The 19,676-nt window shown below is 44.5% G+C and overlaps 1 protein-coding gene across 3 annotated transcripts in view; it reads left to right on the top strand.

Annotated features, from left to right (window-relative positions):
* BICD1 (BICD cargo adaptor 1) overlaps nt 1–19,676 on the top strand; it is a 279,852-nt gene that overhangs the window by 38,553 nt on the left and 221,623 nt on the right. For all 3 annotated transcript variants that reach the window (XM_033950662.1, XM_033950661.1, XM_033950663.1), the window contains exons 3-5: nt 1,693–1,905; nt 14,053–14,205; nt 17,967–18,404. In XM_033950662.1, coding sequence (XP_033806553.1) covers nt 1,693–1,905; nt 14,053–14,205; nt 17,967–18,404 — 804 coding nt within the window. The remainder of the gene's footprint in view (nt 1–1,692; nt 1,906–14,052; nt 14,206–17,966; nt 18,405–19,676) is intronic.

Here is a 19,676-nt window from a genome sequence, read left to right as displayed (position 1 = left end):
GAGGGATGCATACACAGGCAAGCTGACCCACTACTCCAAAATGGCAGTCTTCCCTTTCCTGGTGCATTCTGGGATGCACTAGGGAGGGGCCTAAGGCCCTGATTGGCTCTGCTGCCTAAGGTCTCTCCATTTTGAGCGGCCTTAGGCACCTGGGCCACTCCGATTGTTCCAGGTGCTTAAAGCCCATCCTATGGGGGAGGCCTTAGGCACAGGAGCAAATCAGGGCCTTAGGCCCCTTCCTGGTGCATTTCATAATGCATCAGGAAGGGGCAGGCCCATCATTTTAGAACACTACAGTGAACTCTAAATATTTTAAGGGTTTATTAGAACATTTAAGAAATGATGTGTATAGAAAACAACCTGAGGAATGGGCAAACGGTTTCATCCTGCATCACAACGCTCCATATCACACATTGCTATGGGAGAGGGCTTAGGTGCCTGGGCCAATCGGAGCCTTAGGCCCCTCCCTGGTGTATCCCAGGAAGCACCAGGAATGGGAAGGCCCAACATTTTGAAGAGGTGGGCCTGCAGACTGGAGGGAGTTAGTCAAAACAAATACTGGGGAAACCAAAAATGTTTGATCAAATCTCACTGGGGGTGATTAAAGCAGTCATGAAGGCAGTTTGAATCTTTGAAGAAGCTGTTTAAAGTTTTTTGAGTCAGACACCACCTTTTAAATGTTTGAATCTTGCATATCGGTTCCCTGATGCAGGAACGAAACGGGCCATGTCAGAACCTTCAGTAAAGATAAGTTCCTTCTACTACTTTTCAGCCATTAATCATTTAGACTGCTTATGCAGTGAAGAAAGTATATTTTTTGAGCGAGTCCAACTATATGCAATGATTGGGTAGTGAGGCTTTTTTCTTCAGGTTTGCCCCTTGTTTTAGCCGCATCGATCACACCGCGGACCGGCAGCTGAAGAACACTATATTGGGCCCGATGCACGTACCGGCCCGGCAGGAAATTTCTGCGAACCAGCACCGGTCCAGTCTGCGGACCGGCAGTTGAAGAACACTGAACTAAATCACTGAAACAGCAGGCCTTTGATTTTCTAAATAAGCTCATACAGATAACTTTAACCAGATATATTCAGATACTAAAATATGCTATTCAGTATAGCTCTATTTGGTCAAATACAAATAATGAAATAAATTATTTAGCTGAATAAATTTACCAAATACAGATATTAAGCATTGAACTTTAACATAAGAAATAATAATGAAAGAAGCAACATGAAATTAGAGATCAGGTGTTTATTTCAGTAGGGTTAGCACAGTAAAGCCCCAGATTATTCATTTTCAAATCTAAATCACTATTTGGCCAAATACGAATAATGCAATCAGGGCATTATTTGAGTCTGAATCGATTTGAATATGAATATTTGGTACAGCTCTAATTCATCTAAATAAATCCTGCTGAATATTTGCTTAAAGTTATCACTTGCTTGCTTGCTGAATATTGTTCTTGCAGAGAATAAAACCAGTATAATTGTGAAAAATGGGCAAAAGCAGTTGATTACATTTTTTATTACATTTAAATGCAAAATGATGGGACCATTAATGTCCCTTATTTAGACAAAGTCCCTAAAGTTGTGCCTTAAAATATCCATTAGTTTAATAATGATATCCTGCTTTCTTGCTATTTTCAGTAAGCACAGTGCATTGCGCTAACGCATTTTTATATTCACACAGGCTTTTGGACAATCATTTTCTATCCACCGCAAAGTGGCTGAAGATGGTGAAACTCGGGAAGAGACTCTCCTACAGGAGTCTGCATCTAAGGAGGCCTACTACCTGGGGAAGATACTTGAAATGCAGAATGAGGTAAAACAGAACAGGATTGTGGTGACCAACATCCAAGGAGAGAATGAGAGGCTCATTACAGTTGTGCAAGACCTGAAAGAGGTAATTTAAAGCATGGCACAGGTTTTAAAGCAGGTGACCTTTAAAGGTGAAAACTGGACTATGATGGAATATTTTCCTATCTTATTGCTGATTTCAAAGCAAGATTCTCAAATGAAAAGTTTATTTACCCCTCTTTTACGAAACTGCAATAGCAGTTTCTAGTGCAGGGAGCCGCGCTGAATGGCCCGGGCTGCTCCCGACGCTCATAGGAACTGAATGAGTATCAGAAGCAGTGCGGGCCATTCAGCACGGCTCCTCGCACTAGAAACTGCTATTGCAGTTTCGTAAAAGGAAGCCTTAGTATCTGTTTTTCTTCTTTTAAATTTTTTGTTAATGATAGTTCACTGTGGCTTTCTGGATGGAGTGTTGACAACATAGATAGGTAAACAGCACCCTTAAAGGTTAAGTATACAAGTCTATAGTGAATAAGTCTAAAATGTAATTTATAAATAAAATGAATATATTAATCATATCCAAAATACTTGCTTCGTAAGCAGATAGAAGGCTGAAAAAGAAATTTATTTTAGTAATGATGTCATTTTTACATAACTCTGCAATCTAGGTGATTTACCCCTTCCTTTACAAAGCAGCCTGGGCGCTCATAGGAATTCTATGAGCGTCAGAGCTGTTACTGCATCGGCTGGCACTAAAAACACTAGCGCGGCTTTGTAAAGGAGGGGGTTATTTTCCTGTGATAGTCTTTCATCACCTTCAGTTTTTCTATTGAGATATCTATGGAAAAACAAGGACTTCTGTCATCAGAAGAAATAACTATATATGTATGAGGCGTGAGCCAAAAGTTCCTGGAAAGATACTCTCCCGCCACAATGGAACATGCTATGCTGCTATACCACTATATGTTACCTCTGGTATCACTAAGGAACTAGTGTACAAGTTATCGTTGCCATGGAAAGTAGTGTTTGCTTACACTGTGTGTTTTTGTGAAGTTGTGTGGAAGCTGTTTTGTGATCAGCATTATGATTGACTTGAACAAAGAATTTGCATGAAAAACATTTGAGACGGTAGGTGAGAGTAAGAGGATAACGTAGGATACACTGAAGGAAATGACAGAAAATGACTTCTAGAGGTGCTTCCAAACATTACAATCGCGCTGGGACCAGGGCTGCAAATAATGCCTTCCAATAAAACATTCTCTTACACAAGATATAAACCCACACTCCTCTAGTCACCAATGACCGGTGAACTGGCCCCTTTTACCACTACCTCGACCCTTATCTCAAACCTTGTCTCCCTACCCTACCCTCTTCTCCTCATTCCCAATAATAAAAAGACACCAAACCCACCCAAACTATCCACATTCTGCTTCTACCCCTTCCTCTTCAACCCTTCACCCTTCTGGCCTATTCCCTGTGTTTTATTTCTCATATACGCTTTCTTCCATCTGACCAATCCCCCACTGTTATCCTTCCCTATTTTTTTAACCCCCTCCTCTCCAACATCTAGAATCTTTCTTCCTCTCCCTTTTATCTTTACCCTATCCAAGCCTGCTTTTCATGGCCTCGGCTAAGGTTAAATGCCCACCGCTCCAGCTAGTGGGTCTTCCTTATATTAATGTATTTTCAAAGGTCAAGAGATAGGCAGATATAGATAGATAGATATACTGTATACAATCAGTGAAGCCGCTGCTAGAAATCATGGCAATTATTTTAGGGACCAAAGAGAGAAAGAGAAGTGACTTGCCCTTAATAAGAGTCCAAAACCAAAAAAGGCAAGTATGAAGTCCAAACCAACTGGTGGACAAAACAATGAAGCCTTCGGCACAGTGCGCAGCGGCCTCTAAGAAGGCGAACAGAATGCTAGGTATTATCAAGAAAGGTATTACAACCAGAACGAAGGACATTATCCTGCCGTTGTATCGGGCGATGGTGCGCCTGCATTGAAGGGTACAGATAGAGCAGTGGTTCCCAACCCTGTCCTGGAGGAACACCAGGCCAATTGGGTTTTCAGGCTAGCCCTAATGAATATGCATGAAGCAAATTTGCATGCCTATCACTTCCATCATATGCAAATCTCTCTCATGCATATTCATTAGGGCTAGCCTGAAAACCCGATTGGCCTGGTGTTCCTCCAGGACAGGGTTGGGAATCACTGAGATAGAGGATTACTATACAGGTCCTGGACCTGATGGGCCGCCACGTGAGCGGACTGCTGGGCGTGATGGGCCTCTGATCTGACCCATCAGAGGCACTGCTTATGTTCTTAACAGTATCAGTTTTATTATTTGAGATAAATAACATCTCAACAAGGATCCTAGTTTCGGCATATAAACATACCTTCCTCAGGAGACATTAAAAGCAAAAAACATATTAAAACACAAAAACAGAATAAAATATAAATAAAAGTCCAAAGTAACATAAAATGAACCATCTTGGACTAAATACAATAAAATGGATAAAAAGATCTATAATATATAAACTCAAAATATTAATAAAAACAAATGAAAGAAATATATGAATGTACACTGAATAATAACTAATGATCATTGAATGGAATACATAATCAATACATTGACAGACATAAACCCCCTCTTTTACAAAGCCGCACTAGCATTTTTAGTACCAGCCGCCGCAGTAACAGCTCCGACACTCACAAAATTCCTATGAGCATCCAGGCTGTCACCACCACGGCCAGCGCTAAAAATACTAGTGCGGCTTTGTAAGGAGGGGAAAAATGATTTAAGCCTCATAAATTATACATAAATAAATATTGTAAGGATAAAAACATAAGAATTGCCATACTGGGACAGACTGCAGGTCCATTAAGCCCAGTATCCTGTTTCCAACAGTGGCCAATAATAAAAGTAGAAAAGTGGAGAAGAAGCTGTACACATCAACCAGAGAAAAATCAATTGAAATTTATTCCAACAAATCAAACAATTTGTGTGCTATTTGGGAACTTAAAACTAGAGAATGGCAGGGGGACAAATTTGTCCCCGTTCCCGCAGGAACTCAATTTCCCACGCCCCGTCCCCACGAGTTTTATCGCTGTCCCTGTCCCATTCCTATAAGCTCTGCCTTAACTTCACAACCCTTGAACACTTAAGATTTTAAAGTGTTTGAGGCTGAAAATTTCAATAAAAATTTCAATATGGAAAAAAAGTGTTTGAGGCTTGTGCAGATGAGGACAAAGCTTGCAGCAATGGGGCAGGAACAGGAAAAGAACTCGCCAGGACGGGGAAAAATTTGTCTACGTGTCATTCTCTACTTAAAACATAAGAACATAAGCAGTGCCTCTGCCGGGTCAGACCAGAGGTCCATCCCGCCCAGCAGTCCGCCCCCGCGGCGGCCCAACAGGTCATGACCTGCCTTAATCACCAGAAGGGGCCCCCTTGCCCCCTAGGTTTCTCATCGAAGTCCTATCTTCCCATCAATGTCCTAACCCTCCGGCCTTGCACCTGCATGACCTGGTGAGCTGTCTATACTTATGCAACACCCCAGCACTTCCCTCAGTACCCCACGATCCTCTTTTCCCTCAGGATCTATCCAATCCCTGTTTGAATCCCTGTACTGTACTCTGCCGGATCACTTCCTCCGGGAGCGCATTCCATTTGTCCACGACCCTTTGGGTGAAGAAAAACTTCCTTGCATTTGATTTGAACCTATCTCCCTTCAGTTTCTCTGAGTGCCCCCTCGTACCTGTCGTCCCTTTTAGTCTGAAGAACCTGTCGCTGTCCACCCTCTCTATGCCCCTAAGTATTTTGAAGGTCTCTATCATATCCCCCCTGAGCCTCCTCTTTTCCAGAGAGAAGAGCCCCAGTTTATCCAGCCTCTCAGCATATGGGCAGTTTTCCAGCCCTCTTACCAGTTTCGTTGCCCTCCTTTGGACTCTCTCAAGAACTGCCATGTCCTTCTTGAGGTGCGGCGACCAATATTGAACGCAGTATTCCAGATGTGGGCGCACCATCGCTCGATACAGCGGCATGATGACTTCCCGCGTCCTGGTTGATATGCCCCTCTTGATGATGCCCAGCATCCTGTTGGCTTTCTTCGAGGCTGCTGCACACTGTGCGGATGGTTTCATGGATGGATCCACTAGCACACCCAAGTCTCTCTCAAGTCCGGTGTCTTCCAGCAATCTCCCCCCCATTTTATACTCGAACAACGGGTTCTTTTTCCCTATGTGCATGACCTTGCATTTATCTACGTTAAAGCGCATTTGCCATTTGTTTGCCCAGTCCTCCAGCTTATCGAGGTCCCTTTGCAGTTCCTCACACTCCTCCCTGGTCCTAACTCTGGCGCAGAGCTTGGTATCGTCTGCAAATTTTATAACCTCACACTTTGCCTCCGTTTCCAGGTCATTGATAAATATGTTGAAGAGTAGCGGCCCCAGCACCGATCCCTGCGGCACACCGCTCGTGACTCCCCGCCAGTCAGAATATTGGCCCTTTACTCCGACCCTCTGTAGTCTACCTGACAGCCAGTGCTTGATCCATCTGTGTACATCCCCGCCCACCCCGTGGTTCCACAGCTTCCTAAGCAGCCTTTCATGTGGCACCTTGTCAAAGGCCTTTTGAAAATCGAGGTAAATGATGTCTATGGGTTCCCCTTTGTCCACCTGACTGCTTATTTCCTCAAAGAAGTACAGAAGGTTTGTCAGGCACGACCTTCCCTTACAGAATCCGTGCTGGCTTGTCCGCAGTAGGCCATTTTTCTCGATGTGCTCGCAAATGCTGTCCTTGATCATTGCTTCCACCATCTTCCCTATAACTGAAGTCAGGCTCACCGGCCTGTAGTTCCCGGGGTCACCTCTCGATCCCTTCTTAAAGATAGGTGTGACATTCGCCAGTTTCCAGTCCTCTGGTACCTCTCCAGTTTTCAAGGATAGGTTGCAAACATGCTGGATTGCGCCCGCTATTTCCTGACTTAGTTCCTTTAGAACCCTTGGGTGGATCCCGTCCGGTCCCGGTGATTTGCCGCTTTTCAGTCTGTCAATCTGCTTGAAGACATCCTCCCAACTTACCTCTATATGCCCCAATCTTTTGGCCTGCTCCCCACTCATGAGCTCCTCTGAGTCCGGTATATTGGACGTGTCCTCGCTCGTGAAGACCGACGAGAAGAACGTGTTCAACCTCTCAGCTACCTCTTTATTCTCCTTAATCACTCCCTTCCTATCCCCATCGTCCAATGGCCCCACCTCCTCTCTCACTGGTTGCTTCCCCTTTATGTAACTGAAGAATGCCTTGAAGTTTTTCGCCTCCCTGGCCAGCCCCTCCTCGTATTTCCCTTTTGCTTTTCTAATCTCTCAGTGGCATTCCTTTTGGCATTTCCTGTGCTCCTGGTGATTTTCCTCCGTTGGATCCCTTTTCCATTTCCAGAAGGACACTTTCTTGTCACCGATTACCCTCTTTACTTCAGGTGTCATCCAAACCGGGTCTTTTGACCGCTTGTTCTTGCGGCCTTTCCTGAAACTGGGGATGTACAGTTTTTGCGCTTCCTGCAGTGTGTCCCTGAGAAGGGTCCAGGCGCTCCCTACAGTCTCCATCCTAAAGCCGTTCCTGAGCTTCCTCCCCACCATTTTCCTCATAGCAACATAGTTCCCTTTCCTGAAGTTGAGCGCAGTCGTTGCGGTCCTCCCCACTATGGGTGACCCCCTTTCTAATGTGAATCTGATCACGTTGTGATCACTGTTGCCTAGTGTTCCTCCCACTTCTACCCCTCTTGCAGGCCCCCCTAATCCGTTAAGGATGAGGTCAAGAGTAGCATCCCCTCGCGTCGGTTCCTTGACTAGTTGCTCCATGAAGCAGTCTCTCACAGCTTCTACGAATCCTGCTTCCCTCGTGGAGTTGGAGTGTCCCGTACTCCAGTCTATCCCCGGGTAGTTGAAGTCCCCCATCACTGTTACACTTCCAGTCCTGCATTCCTGTCTCAGTTCTGCTTCCAAGTCTTGTCCTATTGTTTCTGACGCACCAGGCGGGCGATAATACAGCCCCAGCTTTATGTCTGCACTCTTCTTTCCCGGCAATTTGACCCATAGCGATTCTAGCTCCTCTGCCTTTGTTGCCGTATCGATCCCAATCGAGTAGATCTAGTCCTTTATATACAGCGCTATGCCTCCCCCCTTCTTGTGGGTCCTGTCCCTCCTGTAGAGCTTGTACCCTGGCAGCGCCACATCCCATTGATTTTCCTCTGTCCACCAGGTTTCTGTAATTCCTATTGTATCCAGGTCCTGTAATTCCTATTGTATCCAAAACCTCAAAACAATCTGTGTTGCAGACCTGACACAGTCCATGTTTTGAAAAGCCTCAGGGGTAACAACTGACATCTAAAGAACAAACAATCAAGATTTGCATCAAAGATAAAAGCATAACAATTAAAAACATAAGATTAAAATTGAAATTAAAAGCATAATTAATATTTACATAAGAGACAAAAGCACAATTAAAATTGAAATTAAGAACTTATGTATGAAATTATAAGTTCAGAAAAGACCAATAACAATATATTAGTTAAAAGAACCAATGATAATACCAAATATAACAGCATATTTGTTATGGCAATCAAAAAAGATGATGATATTTTAATTCTTATGTCATACATATAAGTTAAATGAATGAAATGTTTAGTTGAAAATATTTTGTATTTATGAAGGAATATATTGCTCCAAATGTTTGGATATATAGTACAGTATGAATTAACTAAGAGTAAGATGTTTGTATTGCAAAACATACCCAGTAGATGGCACTCTTGTGATATCAAAGGGTATTAAAAAACAAACAAACAAAATAAATAAAATAGCTGCAAATTCAAAAGGAGATCAAACTAAGGGCTCCTTTTACGAAGCCACGGTAGTAGTTTAACGCGTGTAATAGCGCACGCTAAACCTCCAGCCGCGCTAACCGCTACCGCCTCTTCTTGGGCAGGTGGTAGTTTTTTGGCTAGCGTGAGGGTTAGCGCATGATGAAAAGTCGCGTGCGCTGAAGCCACTACTGCGACTTCGTAAAAGGAGCCCTAAAACATGATAATTAGGCCAAAACCAAAAGCTTATTGCAACTTGAAAACCATATTGAAATGTGGCGAATCATCCTAAGTCAAGAAAAAGTATTACCATTGACAAACCAAGAGCTCTAGCATTTTCACAATTTATATAGACGCTGCATCTAAGCCATAGTATTTTTTTAATAAAAGGGTTATTATAAAAAGAAGAGTGTATTTAAGAAAAGCATAAATTAAAAATGCTGACAGATTATTATAAAGAATAAAAATGATGCCACACAGCCACTGTCATGGTGAAATAAAATAAGTCACCAAACATCGAACGCTGCCACAATATAGTGAAAGTGAAAACAGAAAATAATGCTACCTCATAGTGAAAAACAACATAGAAAACATATTGGGAATTAAAAAGTTCCGTTGAACTTATACTGTCGGACTTGCTGAATGACCAGAAACGCTCCATATGGAGATTTAACAATTCCCTTCTGCAAGATACTGATTTTATTGGGCTGGTATGTAAGGCCATACAGGAGTATTTTCTGTTCAACAAGCATGAAGATACTGGCTGGACATGTCTCTGGGATGCTTTCAAAGCACATATTATGGGAGTCATTATTTCATACCAGGCTTGCAAAAGGAAATAATTAGATTAAAAAACTGGCAGAATGTGAAACCATTATCAAAAATTTGGAAGCCAGTCATCAAATTAACCCCTCTGACATGGACATGCTCAAGTGATTAATCATTCCAGACTTGACTATAACTTGTTGTTAAGTTGCAGAGCTGGCAGCGCTATTTTTTATGTAATTGGCTGCCTACTACAGTGATTCTAATAAATGCAGCTGCACTCTTGCCAACTACTTGAAAATAAAAGGACGACTTAACATCCATACAATACTTGATCAGGAGGGGTGCACAGTGAATGATCTTAACAAGATTCCATCATGTTTTCAAAAATTCTATGAACAACTATACACATCTGAATGTGCCAACTCCGAGGATATTTAGTTTCTAAGTGATAACCTCCAGCATCCTACTCTCATGAAGGAGGATAATACCCAACTGTCTGCTCCCATCACAACTGCTGACATATCTCTAAATTAAAAATAAAATAATTTTTCCTACCTTTGCTGTCTGGTGATTTCATGAGTCTCTGGTTGCGTTTCCTTGTGTCTGTGTATCCTTTCTTTCTTTCTGCACTCAGGCCCAAGAATTGTCCCTTTCTATTCCCTCCCTCTTTCCTTCCTATGTCCTTAGTGCCCCCGGTGCCTCCTTCCCATATCCTTAGTGCCCCCAGTGCCTCCTTCCCATGTCTTTAGTGCCCCCAGTGCCTCCTTCCCATGTCTTTAGTGCCCCCAGTGCCTCCTTCCCATGTCCTTAGTGCCCCTTCCTGTCTTTAGTGCCCCCAGTGCCTTCTTCTCATGTCCTTAGTGCCCCTTCCTGTCTTTAGTGTCCCCAGTGCCTCCTTCCCATGTCCTTAGTTCCCCTTCCTGTCTTTAGTGCCCCCAGTGCCTCCTTCCCATGTCTGTAGTGCCCCCAGTGTCTCCTTCCTATGTCTCTCTCACTGCCTTCCACATTTTGTCCCACCCCCACCCCCGAAGCCAGCCTGCCTGCCTGTCTACCTCTCTCCCTCCCTCCCTGGCCAAGGCCAGCCTGCTTGCCTTCCTACCTCCTTCCCTCCCTTTGTGCAAAAATAATAAAAGTCTCCCTCCTTCCTTTCCCGTGCTCTTACTGCCCTGCCGCTGCGGCTAAAGCCGACAGGAAGTCTTCTTTCCGACATCAATTCTGACGTCGGAGAGGATGTTCTGGGCCAGCCAGGCAGCGATTGGATGGGCCAGAATGTCCTCTCCAATGTCAAAATTGATGTCAGAAAGAAAACTTCCTGTCAGCTTTAGCAGCAGCGGCAGGGCGGTAAGAGAAGGGGACCCGGGGAAAGGAAGGAGGGAGGCTTTTTTTTTTTTGCGTGGCAGCGAGGAAATGATTGCCTGTCCCGTTGTCCCCGAGCACAGCTTCGGGACGCTGTCCCAAAGCTGTGTGTGGGGACAACAGGACAGGAGGTCTGAAAACAGACCTATGGTTACCTTAATCTTGCCGGCCCTGTGCGGACCGGCAGAAATTTCCTGCAGACCGGCATCAGTCCGCGGACCGGCAATTGAAGAACAGTGCTTTAGAACATCTTTTACCCCCCCCCCTCTTTTACTAAGGTGCGCTAGCGTTTTTAGCACGCGCTTCATTGCCGCACGCGCTAACCCCACGCTACGCACCAAGAACTAACGTCAGCTCAATGCTGGCATTAGCATTTAGCGCGCACGCTAAAACCGCGAGCGCAGCTTAGTAAAAGGAGCCCTTAGTGTTCTGGTTTTGCAATCATTTCGTGCCATACCAATATTTTGATGAGTTTTGTTCTTGATGTTGCTGATATGGTTGTTCATTGATTGAATGTTATTTCAAGCTGACCTAAATAGAGTTTTTAAAAAATGCAACTCTGGATATAACGGACTCTGGATATAACGAACCTTTTTTTCAGGTCCCTTGAAGTCCGTTATAACGAGATTATACTGTATGTGACATGGTGGAACATGGTATGTCTCATAGCCAAATATGAACATATTGCAGCCAACAGATTACATTCCTTAGAGAAATTTGAGAGAATTTGGGCTCCATTACTTGATATGTCTATTTTCTCCTATGAAAATAAGGGTTAAACTCCATATATTTTGACTCATCTTGAAAATGGGTTGCTTAATCTTTGCTTACATAATGTACATAAGTCACATGCATGGTTATTGTCAACACTCCACTCCTATTTTTATTTTCTTTTGACTGACATCCAGGACTTCTTTATGTTTTTGTAATGTTTCTAATCTAATCTAATCTAAACCTTAAGTTTATATACCGCATCATCTCCATGAGAATGGAGCTCGACACGGTTTACAAGAACTTAAAACGAATGATTCACTATTGTTATTTTCTTTTTTTTATATATTTGCATTGGGTTTTTTTTCTTATTATCTCTTCAGATAGACCACATCATTCAGATACTGTTAATCTGCCATGTTCCATTTTGTACTCATGGTTTATACTGTACATGTTTGATTTCTTGTTTTTGACAAACTTCAATAAAATTTATTGAACTTAAAAAAAATAAAAAGTTCCCCAGCAATTAAAAAAAGTTTGTTCTTGAAAACAGTAATAACGTAAGATGTACAAAGCGGCATCAGAGACAATCTGTGAAGGATAGAAGTACATATATAAAAATGTAAAACTTATGTAGCAACATCAAAGACAATCCATGAAGGTTAAAACTGCAGATATTAAAAAAAACAACCCTTACAGACAAGACGTGAGCAAACTAATCTCTGTGGAAGAGTTTTGAAAAATGGCAAACCCGTGGAGAGAGCTCATAAAAAGTGTGCGTGAAAGACACAGATTAAAGATCTGTGTTTCAGAGCATATAATTTGATCAATATGGGACTTCAAAAAACAGAGCTACAATATAAGTGAGAAGACAACATGAATTGAATTTAAATAGTGAAACAACGCTCTGATATGGAAAAAATTGATTGAAAACGTGTGTGGTAAATTAAAAGAAAAAAAATAATGGTCTTACAGTACATATAAAATGAGAGTACTTTTGAACCAAACTGATGTATATATTGCAAATAAAGGACACGTCTGAGTTATTTAAATGAAATGAAGAATCATCATCTTGCTCTTACTTGGATAGGAACTTGTCTTTCTAACCATCAGATAAAGTTCTTAGTTTCACTGAAGAACATTTATAGAAACATCTACAAGAACCACTGATATTAAAGACTCTAATATCAATCAGACCTCCATGGAAGAATGTTGGGCAGAAATTATACAACTCAAGAAGGATAGTGTCCATTATGAACAACATTTCATTGGACTTATTAATTACTGCTGTTCTAAAAAGATACCTAGAGGTCTTAGAATCAAAAAAACACCTAATATGTTTTTAGACAATCGGATTTTTCACAATAAAAAGTATATGATAGGTATCTAGACCAGTGGTTCCCAACCCTATCCTGGAGGAACACCAGGCCAATTGGGTTTTCAGGCTAGCCCTAATGAATATGCATGAAGCAAATTTGCATGCCTATCACTTCCATCATATGCAAATCTCTCTCATGCATATTCATTAGGGCTAGCCTGAAAACCCGATTGGCCTGGTGTTCCTCCAGGACAGGGTTGGGAATCACTGATCTAGACAATAAAAAGTATTAAGCCACTCCCACTGCATCCCTGGATTCACTGAGAAGGAGGCCTAAGACTCCAGTTGGCCCAGGTGCCTAAGGCCCCTCCTATGGCAGGGCTTTATGCACCTGGGCCAATTGGAGCCTTAGGCCCCTCCCCGGTGCATCCCAGGGAAGGGGAAGGCTTGCCATTTTGTAGTGGCAGGCCTACTGGTATAGGGTGGGAGAGGGGGGTCTACTGGTTTGGGAGGTGCTGGGGGTATACAAGTGGAGGGGAGCTCTGAAGGGGGGTGTCACCGGGTGGGAAGTTCTGGGGGGGTGGAGGCAAGAGGGAGTAGGCATCCCTTCTGTCAGGGGATTTGTCGGGGGGGGGGTAGGGAGTAGCAGAGGGAGGGAGTGGGCATCCCTCCTACCATGGACATTTGCAGGGAATTCAGGGATTGTGGCAGGAAAAAGAGGGCATTCTTCCTACTGGCCGACTTTGTGGCAGGGGGGTCCCTGCTGTGGCCACTCAACTGATCGTGTCAGGGAGATTTCCTTACCATAATCAGCTCAGTGGGACCATCTATTTGACATGTAGGCCAGCATTTTGCTGGTCTACATTTCAGGCATTTATTGTGGCCCTAGGGAGACACCTAGGGCCACTTAAGCTCACCCAAGGCCATGTCCAGGTGAAACCACGCCTTCTGTGAGCTCAAGTGTCCCGATGTGTCTCCCTGCACCCACAACACAGATGCCTAGGAGTTTTGTTTTGTTTTTTTTAGAAAACATTTGTCTCAATTGGCTGGTTAGACAGCGGTAGGACGCCGTTTATAAAATTTGCCTTTTAGTGTCTCTGATGGCAGAGGATATCTCTGCTTGTATAAATAAAGCAGAAACACCATAATTTTCCTACACAAATGATATGCTGGTTTTTTTCATTACTGAGTGTTTGTTTTCCAATAATGAAATAGGAAATTATTTTTCTTTTTCTTCAGAATAATGAAATCTTGGAACTCCAGAGAATACGAATGAAGGATGAAATTCGAGAATACAAATTTCGTGAGGCCAGACTCCTCCAGGACTACTCTGAACTTGAAGAAGAGAATATCACCTTGCAGAAGCTGGTCTCCACGTTAAAACAAAATCAGGTAAGAACTGAAAATATATATCAGAAAAGAGGAAAACAAAGGTGTATAGACAGGCATATTTATGCATGCCACAATGCTAAAATTTTACTACTTTAGTCCAGTGTTTCTCAACCTTTTCAAGCCAAGTCCCCTTAAGCCTAACAAATACCAATCGAGTACCCCCACCCAAACTCCACTCCTGACTCCACCTCCATAATAATAATACTAATTGTAATGCAATTTCTTCCATCCATTTGTCATATGCATACAATATCTTATTAATACATAATGGTAACTACAAAATTATAAAGCAGAGAAAATGTTAATTATAATTTATATTTGGGGTTTTTTCAAAGAGGTCAAGGCAGATGACTTTAAAATATGCAATGTTACCTCAATAACAACTATAGAAAAATAGACAAATATAGGGCTCCTTTTACAAAGGCATGCTAGGGCCTTAACGCGCGGAATAGCGCATGCTAAAATGCCATGTGCACTAGCCGCTACCGCCTCCTTTTGAGCAGGTGGTAGATTTTTGGCTAGCGCGCACTAATCCGGTGCATGTGGTAAAACACGTGGCACACCTACGTAAAAGGAGCCCATAGTGTAAAATATAGACAGCACTTCCTTCTTCTGACTGTAAATCAAATATCTATATCTATCCATCCATCCATCCATCCATAGATAGACTTCGGAACGGGGTGGGCCATGACCTCCCTAAAAATTACCGGTTATACTGTCCAGTGTGCCTGCTGGTCGGCACTCTCGGCTGCGGCCCATCGCTAACTTCCCACCAAGTGTATACCTTTAATGTGCAGCGCCGTCCTGATGTCTGCCTTGGTGTCTTCCATCCACTGTGGCCCACCTTAGCGGAAACAGGACATTGTCAGAGAGGGCGAGCCGCAGTGGAGGCAAGACCCTGGGGCACTTTTAGGAGAAATTAGAAGTATACGCGTGGTGGGAAGGAGTAGAAGTCAGTGAGGGGCCAAAGCTGCGAGTGCCGACCAGCAAGCATGCTTGCCGGTAGAAAGGTGACATTTCAGATTTGGGGGAGTGAGGGGAGAGATGTTTGGACTCAAATGAGGGAGGGAGGGAGGTGCATTGGGTCACAGGAGGGAGGGAGAGGGGCGCATTGAGACAGAAGAAAGGAAAGGAGCATGAACTGGGGAAGAAGGAAGGAGGGAGGGGCATGAATTTGGGACACAGAAGGAAGAAATGGGGCACAGACTTGGGACAAAGGCTGGAAGGAAGGAGAAAGGGGGTACTAATTTGGGACACAGGATGGAGGGAGGGAGAAAGAGATTCTGAGGTGGGGAAGGGAATAGAAAGGGAGAATTGAGCATGGGTGAGGGAAAGGAGGAAAAAGAAGAATTGTTGGGCGTAGTAAGGGAGAGAATTGTTGGATATGGTGAAGTGAGAAGTAGAGAGAGATGAGAGGGAGAAATGTTGGATGTGGTGCTTGAGAGGGAACAGTGGGACAGATGAAAGGAATGCAAGAGGGAGGAATGTTGGACATATTGGTGGAGGGAATGGAGGAAGAGATGTGGCATGAAGCTGGAGAGGGGTGATAGAAGGAGGAATGTTGGGCATGAGGCTGGTGGGCAGGGGTGAAAGATGCACACAATTTAGGGGATAAGAGAGGGAGAAATGTTGGATGTGGCAATAGAGGGGGTGGAAGAGATGTACTCCCCCTCACCACCCGACAGCTCCATTCAATCATCCCCTGCTGCCGCCGCAACTCCGGGCAAGGAAGGGCCAGGCGCGTGCAGCGAATACCGTATTTTCACGCAAATAACGCGCACCCGTATAAAACGCGCACACGGGTATAGCGCGCAGAAATCACGATGATATGTACAAAAACTTTGGTATACCGCGCTCACGGGTATACCGCGCATGCTGCCCGACGCTCCTTTCGCCCGCCCTGACTTTCCGTGCGCTGTCCCGACTCTCCGTTCACCCCCCCTGACTTCCGTGCACTGTCCCCCCTTGAAGGTCTGTCCCCATCCTGAAAGCCTGATGCCCCCCCCCCCGACGTTCGATACATCCCTCCCCCCGAAGGACCGCCGACTCCCCAACAATATCGGGCCAGGAGGGAGCCCAAATCCTCCTGGCCACGGCGACCCCCTAACCCCACCCCGCACTACATTACGGGCAGGAGGGATCCCAGGCCCTCCTGCCCTCGACGCAAACCCCCCTCCCCCCCAACGACCGCCCCCCCCAAGAACCTCCGACCGCCCCCCCAGCCGACCCGCGACCCCCCTGGCGACCCCCACGACCCCCCCACCCCCCTTCCCCGTACCTTTGGTAGTTGGCCGGACAGACGGGAGCCAAACCCGCCTGTCCGGCAGGCAGCCAACGAAGGAATGAGGCCGGATTGGCCCATCCATCCTAAAGCTCCGCCTACTGGTGGGGCCTAAGGCGTGTGGGCCAATCAGAATAGGCCCTGGAGCCTTAGGTCCCACCTGGGGGCGCGGCCTGAGGCACATGGTCGGGTTGGGCCCATGTGCCTCAGGCCACGCCCCCAGGTGGGACCTAAGGCTCCAGGGCCTATTCTGATTGGCCCACGCGCCTTAGGCCCCACCAGTAGGCGGAGCTTTAGGATGGATGGGCCAATCCGGCCTCATTCCTTCGTTGGCTGCCTGCCGGACAGGCGGGTTTGGCTCCCGTCTGTCCGGCCAACTACCAAAGGTACGGGGAAGGGGGTTGGGGGGGTCGTGGGGGTCGCCAGGGGATCGCGGGTCGGCTGGGGGTCGGTCGGAGGTTCTTGGGGGGGGCGGTCGTTGGGGGGGAGGGGGGTTTGCGTCGAGGGCAGGAGGGCCTGGGATCCCTCCTGCCCGTAATGTAGTGCGGGGGGGGGTTAGGGGGTCGCCGTGGCCAGGAGGGTTTGGGCTCCCTTCTGGCCCGATATTGTCGGGAAGTCGGCGGTCCTGCCGGGTGGGGGGGGATGTATCGGACGTCGGGGAGTCGACCGGGCAAGAGGGCTTGGGCTCCCTCTTGCTCCGATCGTGGATGCGGGTGCGGGTGGGAGCGCGTGCGAGCGGTCGTTCGGGGTGGGGGTGCGAGCGGTCCTGCTGGGGGGGTGAATCGGGCGTCGGGCGGGGTGGGAACTATGTTTTAAAACTTTTGTATACCGCGCTCACGCATATAACGCGCGAGGGGTATGCGCGGTAGGTAAAAACGCGTATAACGCGCGCGTTATATGCGTGAAAATACGGTACACGCCTCCGGGCCATCCAAGCATGTCATAATGTCATACTGTGTATGTCATAATGTGTACTGTTATTTGATTTTGGTGATGTAGTTTTCCGTTTCCTATGTCTGGCTTATTCTTGTATATTGCCTTGGGTGAATTTCTTCATAAAGGCAGCAAATAAATCCTAATGAATAAAAATAATTGATGCAGTATATCAGCTTTCAGGCCAATTAGTCCTTTCTTCAAATTGGAATTTTGTCAACACTGACAACTTAAATCTTAAGGATTCACTAACAGAACAGGTAAAATTATTATTTACATCATTGGTGAAACTTTGCATAAGTTTACCTTTTTACTATTGCTCATAAAGAGGATGCAAACTTTGTGCTCCAAAGCTGCCTTGTATCTTAATACCAAATCCTTCAATAAGTGTCTTTAGAAGAAAAATGCATAAACGAGCAGAATGCTTATAACATAATTCAATCATCAATGCCTTCCTTTGCATTTTTCAATGTTTATTGCATGGTGTAACAAGGCTAATGAATGACAGTTTTTGTTTTACAAATATTCTTTGTCTTTTCTAATACAGGTTGAATATGAGGGGCTAAAGCATGAGATTAAACGGTTTGAAGAAGATGCTGTTTTGCTCAATAGCCAACTGGAAGATGCTATCCGGCTGAAAGAAATTGCAGAGCATCAACTAGAGGAAGCCCTGGAAACTTTAAAGAACGAGCGAGAGCAAAAAAATAACTTGAGAAAGGAACTTTCCCAGTATATCAACTTAAACGATAGTGTGTACAATAACCACATTAATATATCGGTAGATGGGTTGAAATTTGTAGATGATGGCGGCGAGCCGAACAATGAAGACAGAATGAATGGGCACATCCATGGGTCGCATGTGAAAATGAATGGAGACTATCGGACACCTGCAGTAAGGAAAGGAGAATGCTTACACCCCGTCTCTGACCTTTTCAGTGAGCTCAATATATCAGAAATACAGAAACTGAGGCAGCAGCTTGTACAGGTGGGAACATTTGCTCGTGAGCATAGACAGATAGCTTTCCTTAAATACCAGTAGTAAAATATATGTTTCAGATTTCCGTGAAACGTATCCTGTTTTAATTTTTGCTAGTATATTGAAAAAACTGAATTCAGTGTTATAATATATTATTCCTAATATAAGGCTTCTGCATCAGAGTAACAGTATAATTTCTCCCATTGCAAAACTTATTTTTGAAGCACCCCAAGAATTGCATTAGGTTATATACTGTGTAATTTTATTCTGCTATAAGTCATGATTTATGTATTAATCACTTCCTTTAAAAAAACCTACAGTGATTTACAATACAAAATACCTCTCACCCCACCTATGCAAAATCATGAAAGGAGCAACATTCTAATATCCATATACTCTTAACTAACTCATGGATAACAATTTCAACCCATCAGCACCTAGCTCCCTCCCTTCACAGCAATTTTGTCAGTGTCTTCTTCAGTGGCCCCAACCAAGACTTCACCAAGGCTAATATCCTCTGGGACGAAGAGGGTCCCAGAATCAGAAAAGCATCAAGGACATTGAACAATAAGAAAATGGTTCTCTACCTGGACCTCAAGGACACCATAATCAGTCCAGTTTCAGGCTATCCAAATGAATATGCCTGGGATAATGTAGCTTACAGTTGAGGCAGCACATGCAATTATTATATCATTTTGAGCAGCCTCAAAACCAAACTGGTTAGGCAGTTCCTTGAGAGCTAGGTTGAAAGTAATTTCAGTAAGGCTTTGCTGCTTTTATATGATCAAATCCCAGATTATGTACCATACTTTAAGCAGAGTTAAACCCTTCCATGCTGATTCAAAAGCAGATACTCTTCCTGTTTTCTGAGATATACTTTATTGAGTAAATATAACATAAATACTCAGTAGTAGATTTTTCTCAGAGGATAGATAGATAGATTCCCTCTGGCTACAGCTTCTTTATTCCAGTATGATATAAAGGTGATGCGGTTTGAAGAGCAGGGGGAAGGGGCAAAGGCACATATTGAAAAATCCAAGAGCCAGAGAGGATAACAGGATGATTCTTGCGTGAGGTCAGATGGAAAAGGTGAAAATGATCGTCCTCTAATCAAAGAGAGACATCAGGGTGGCCTAAATTGCCATGCGGTCATAAACCATATGGCCAGACCTTGTAGTCAGAGGTGAGTGCCAGCAGAGAGTTCCAGCAAGACTGCCAAGGCACACAGGAACTGCAGGGAACCCACCCAGGTAAGAGGAGGGGGGCAGTAGAAGCCAGTCA

This window comes from Geotrypetes seraphini, chromosome 7 (assembly GCF_902459505.1).
Source record: "Geotrypetes seraphini chromosome 7, aGeoSer1.1, whole genome shotgun sequence".
Taxonomy (NCBI): domain Eukaryota; kingdom Metazoa; phylum Chordata; class Amphibia; order Gymnophiona; family Dermophiidae; genus Geotrypetes; species Geotrypetes seraphini.
Note: the sequence above shows the minus strand (reverse complement) of the source record. Positions and strands in the feature narration are given on the sequence as shown.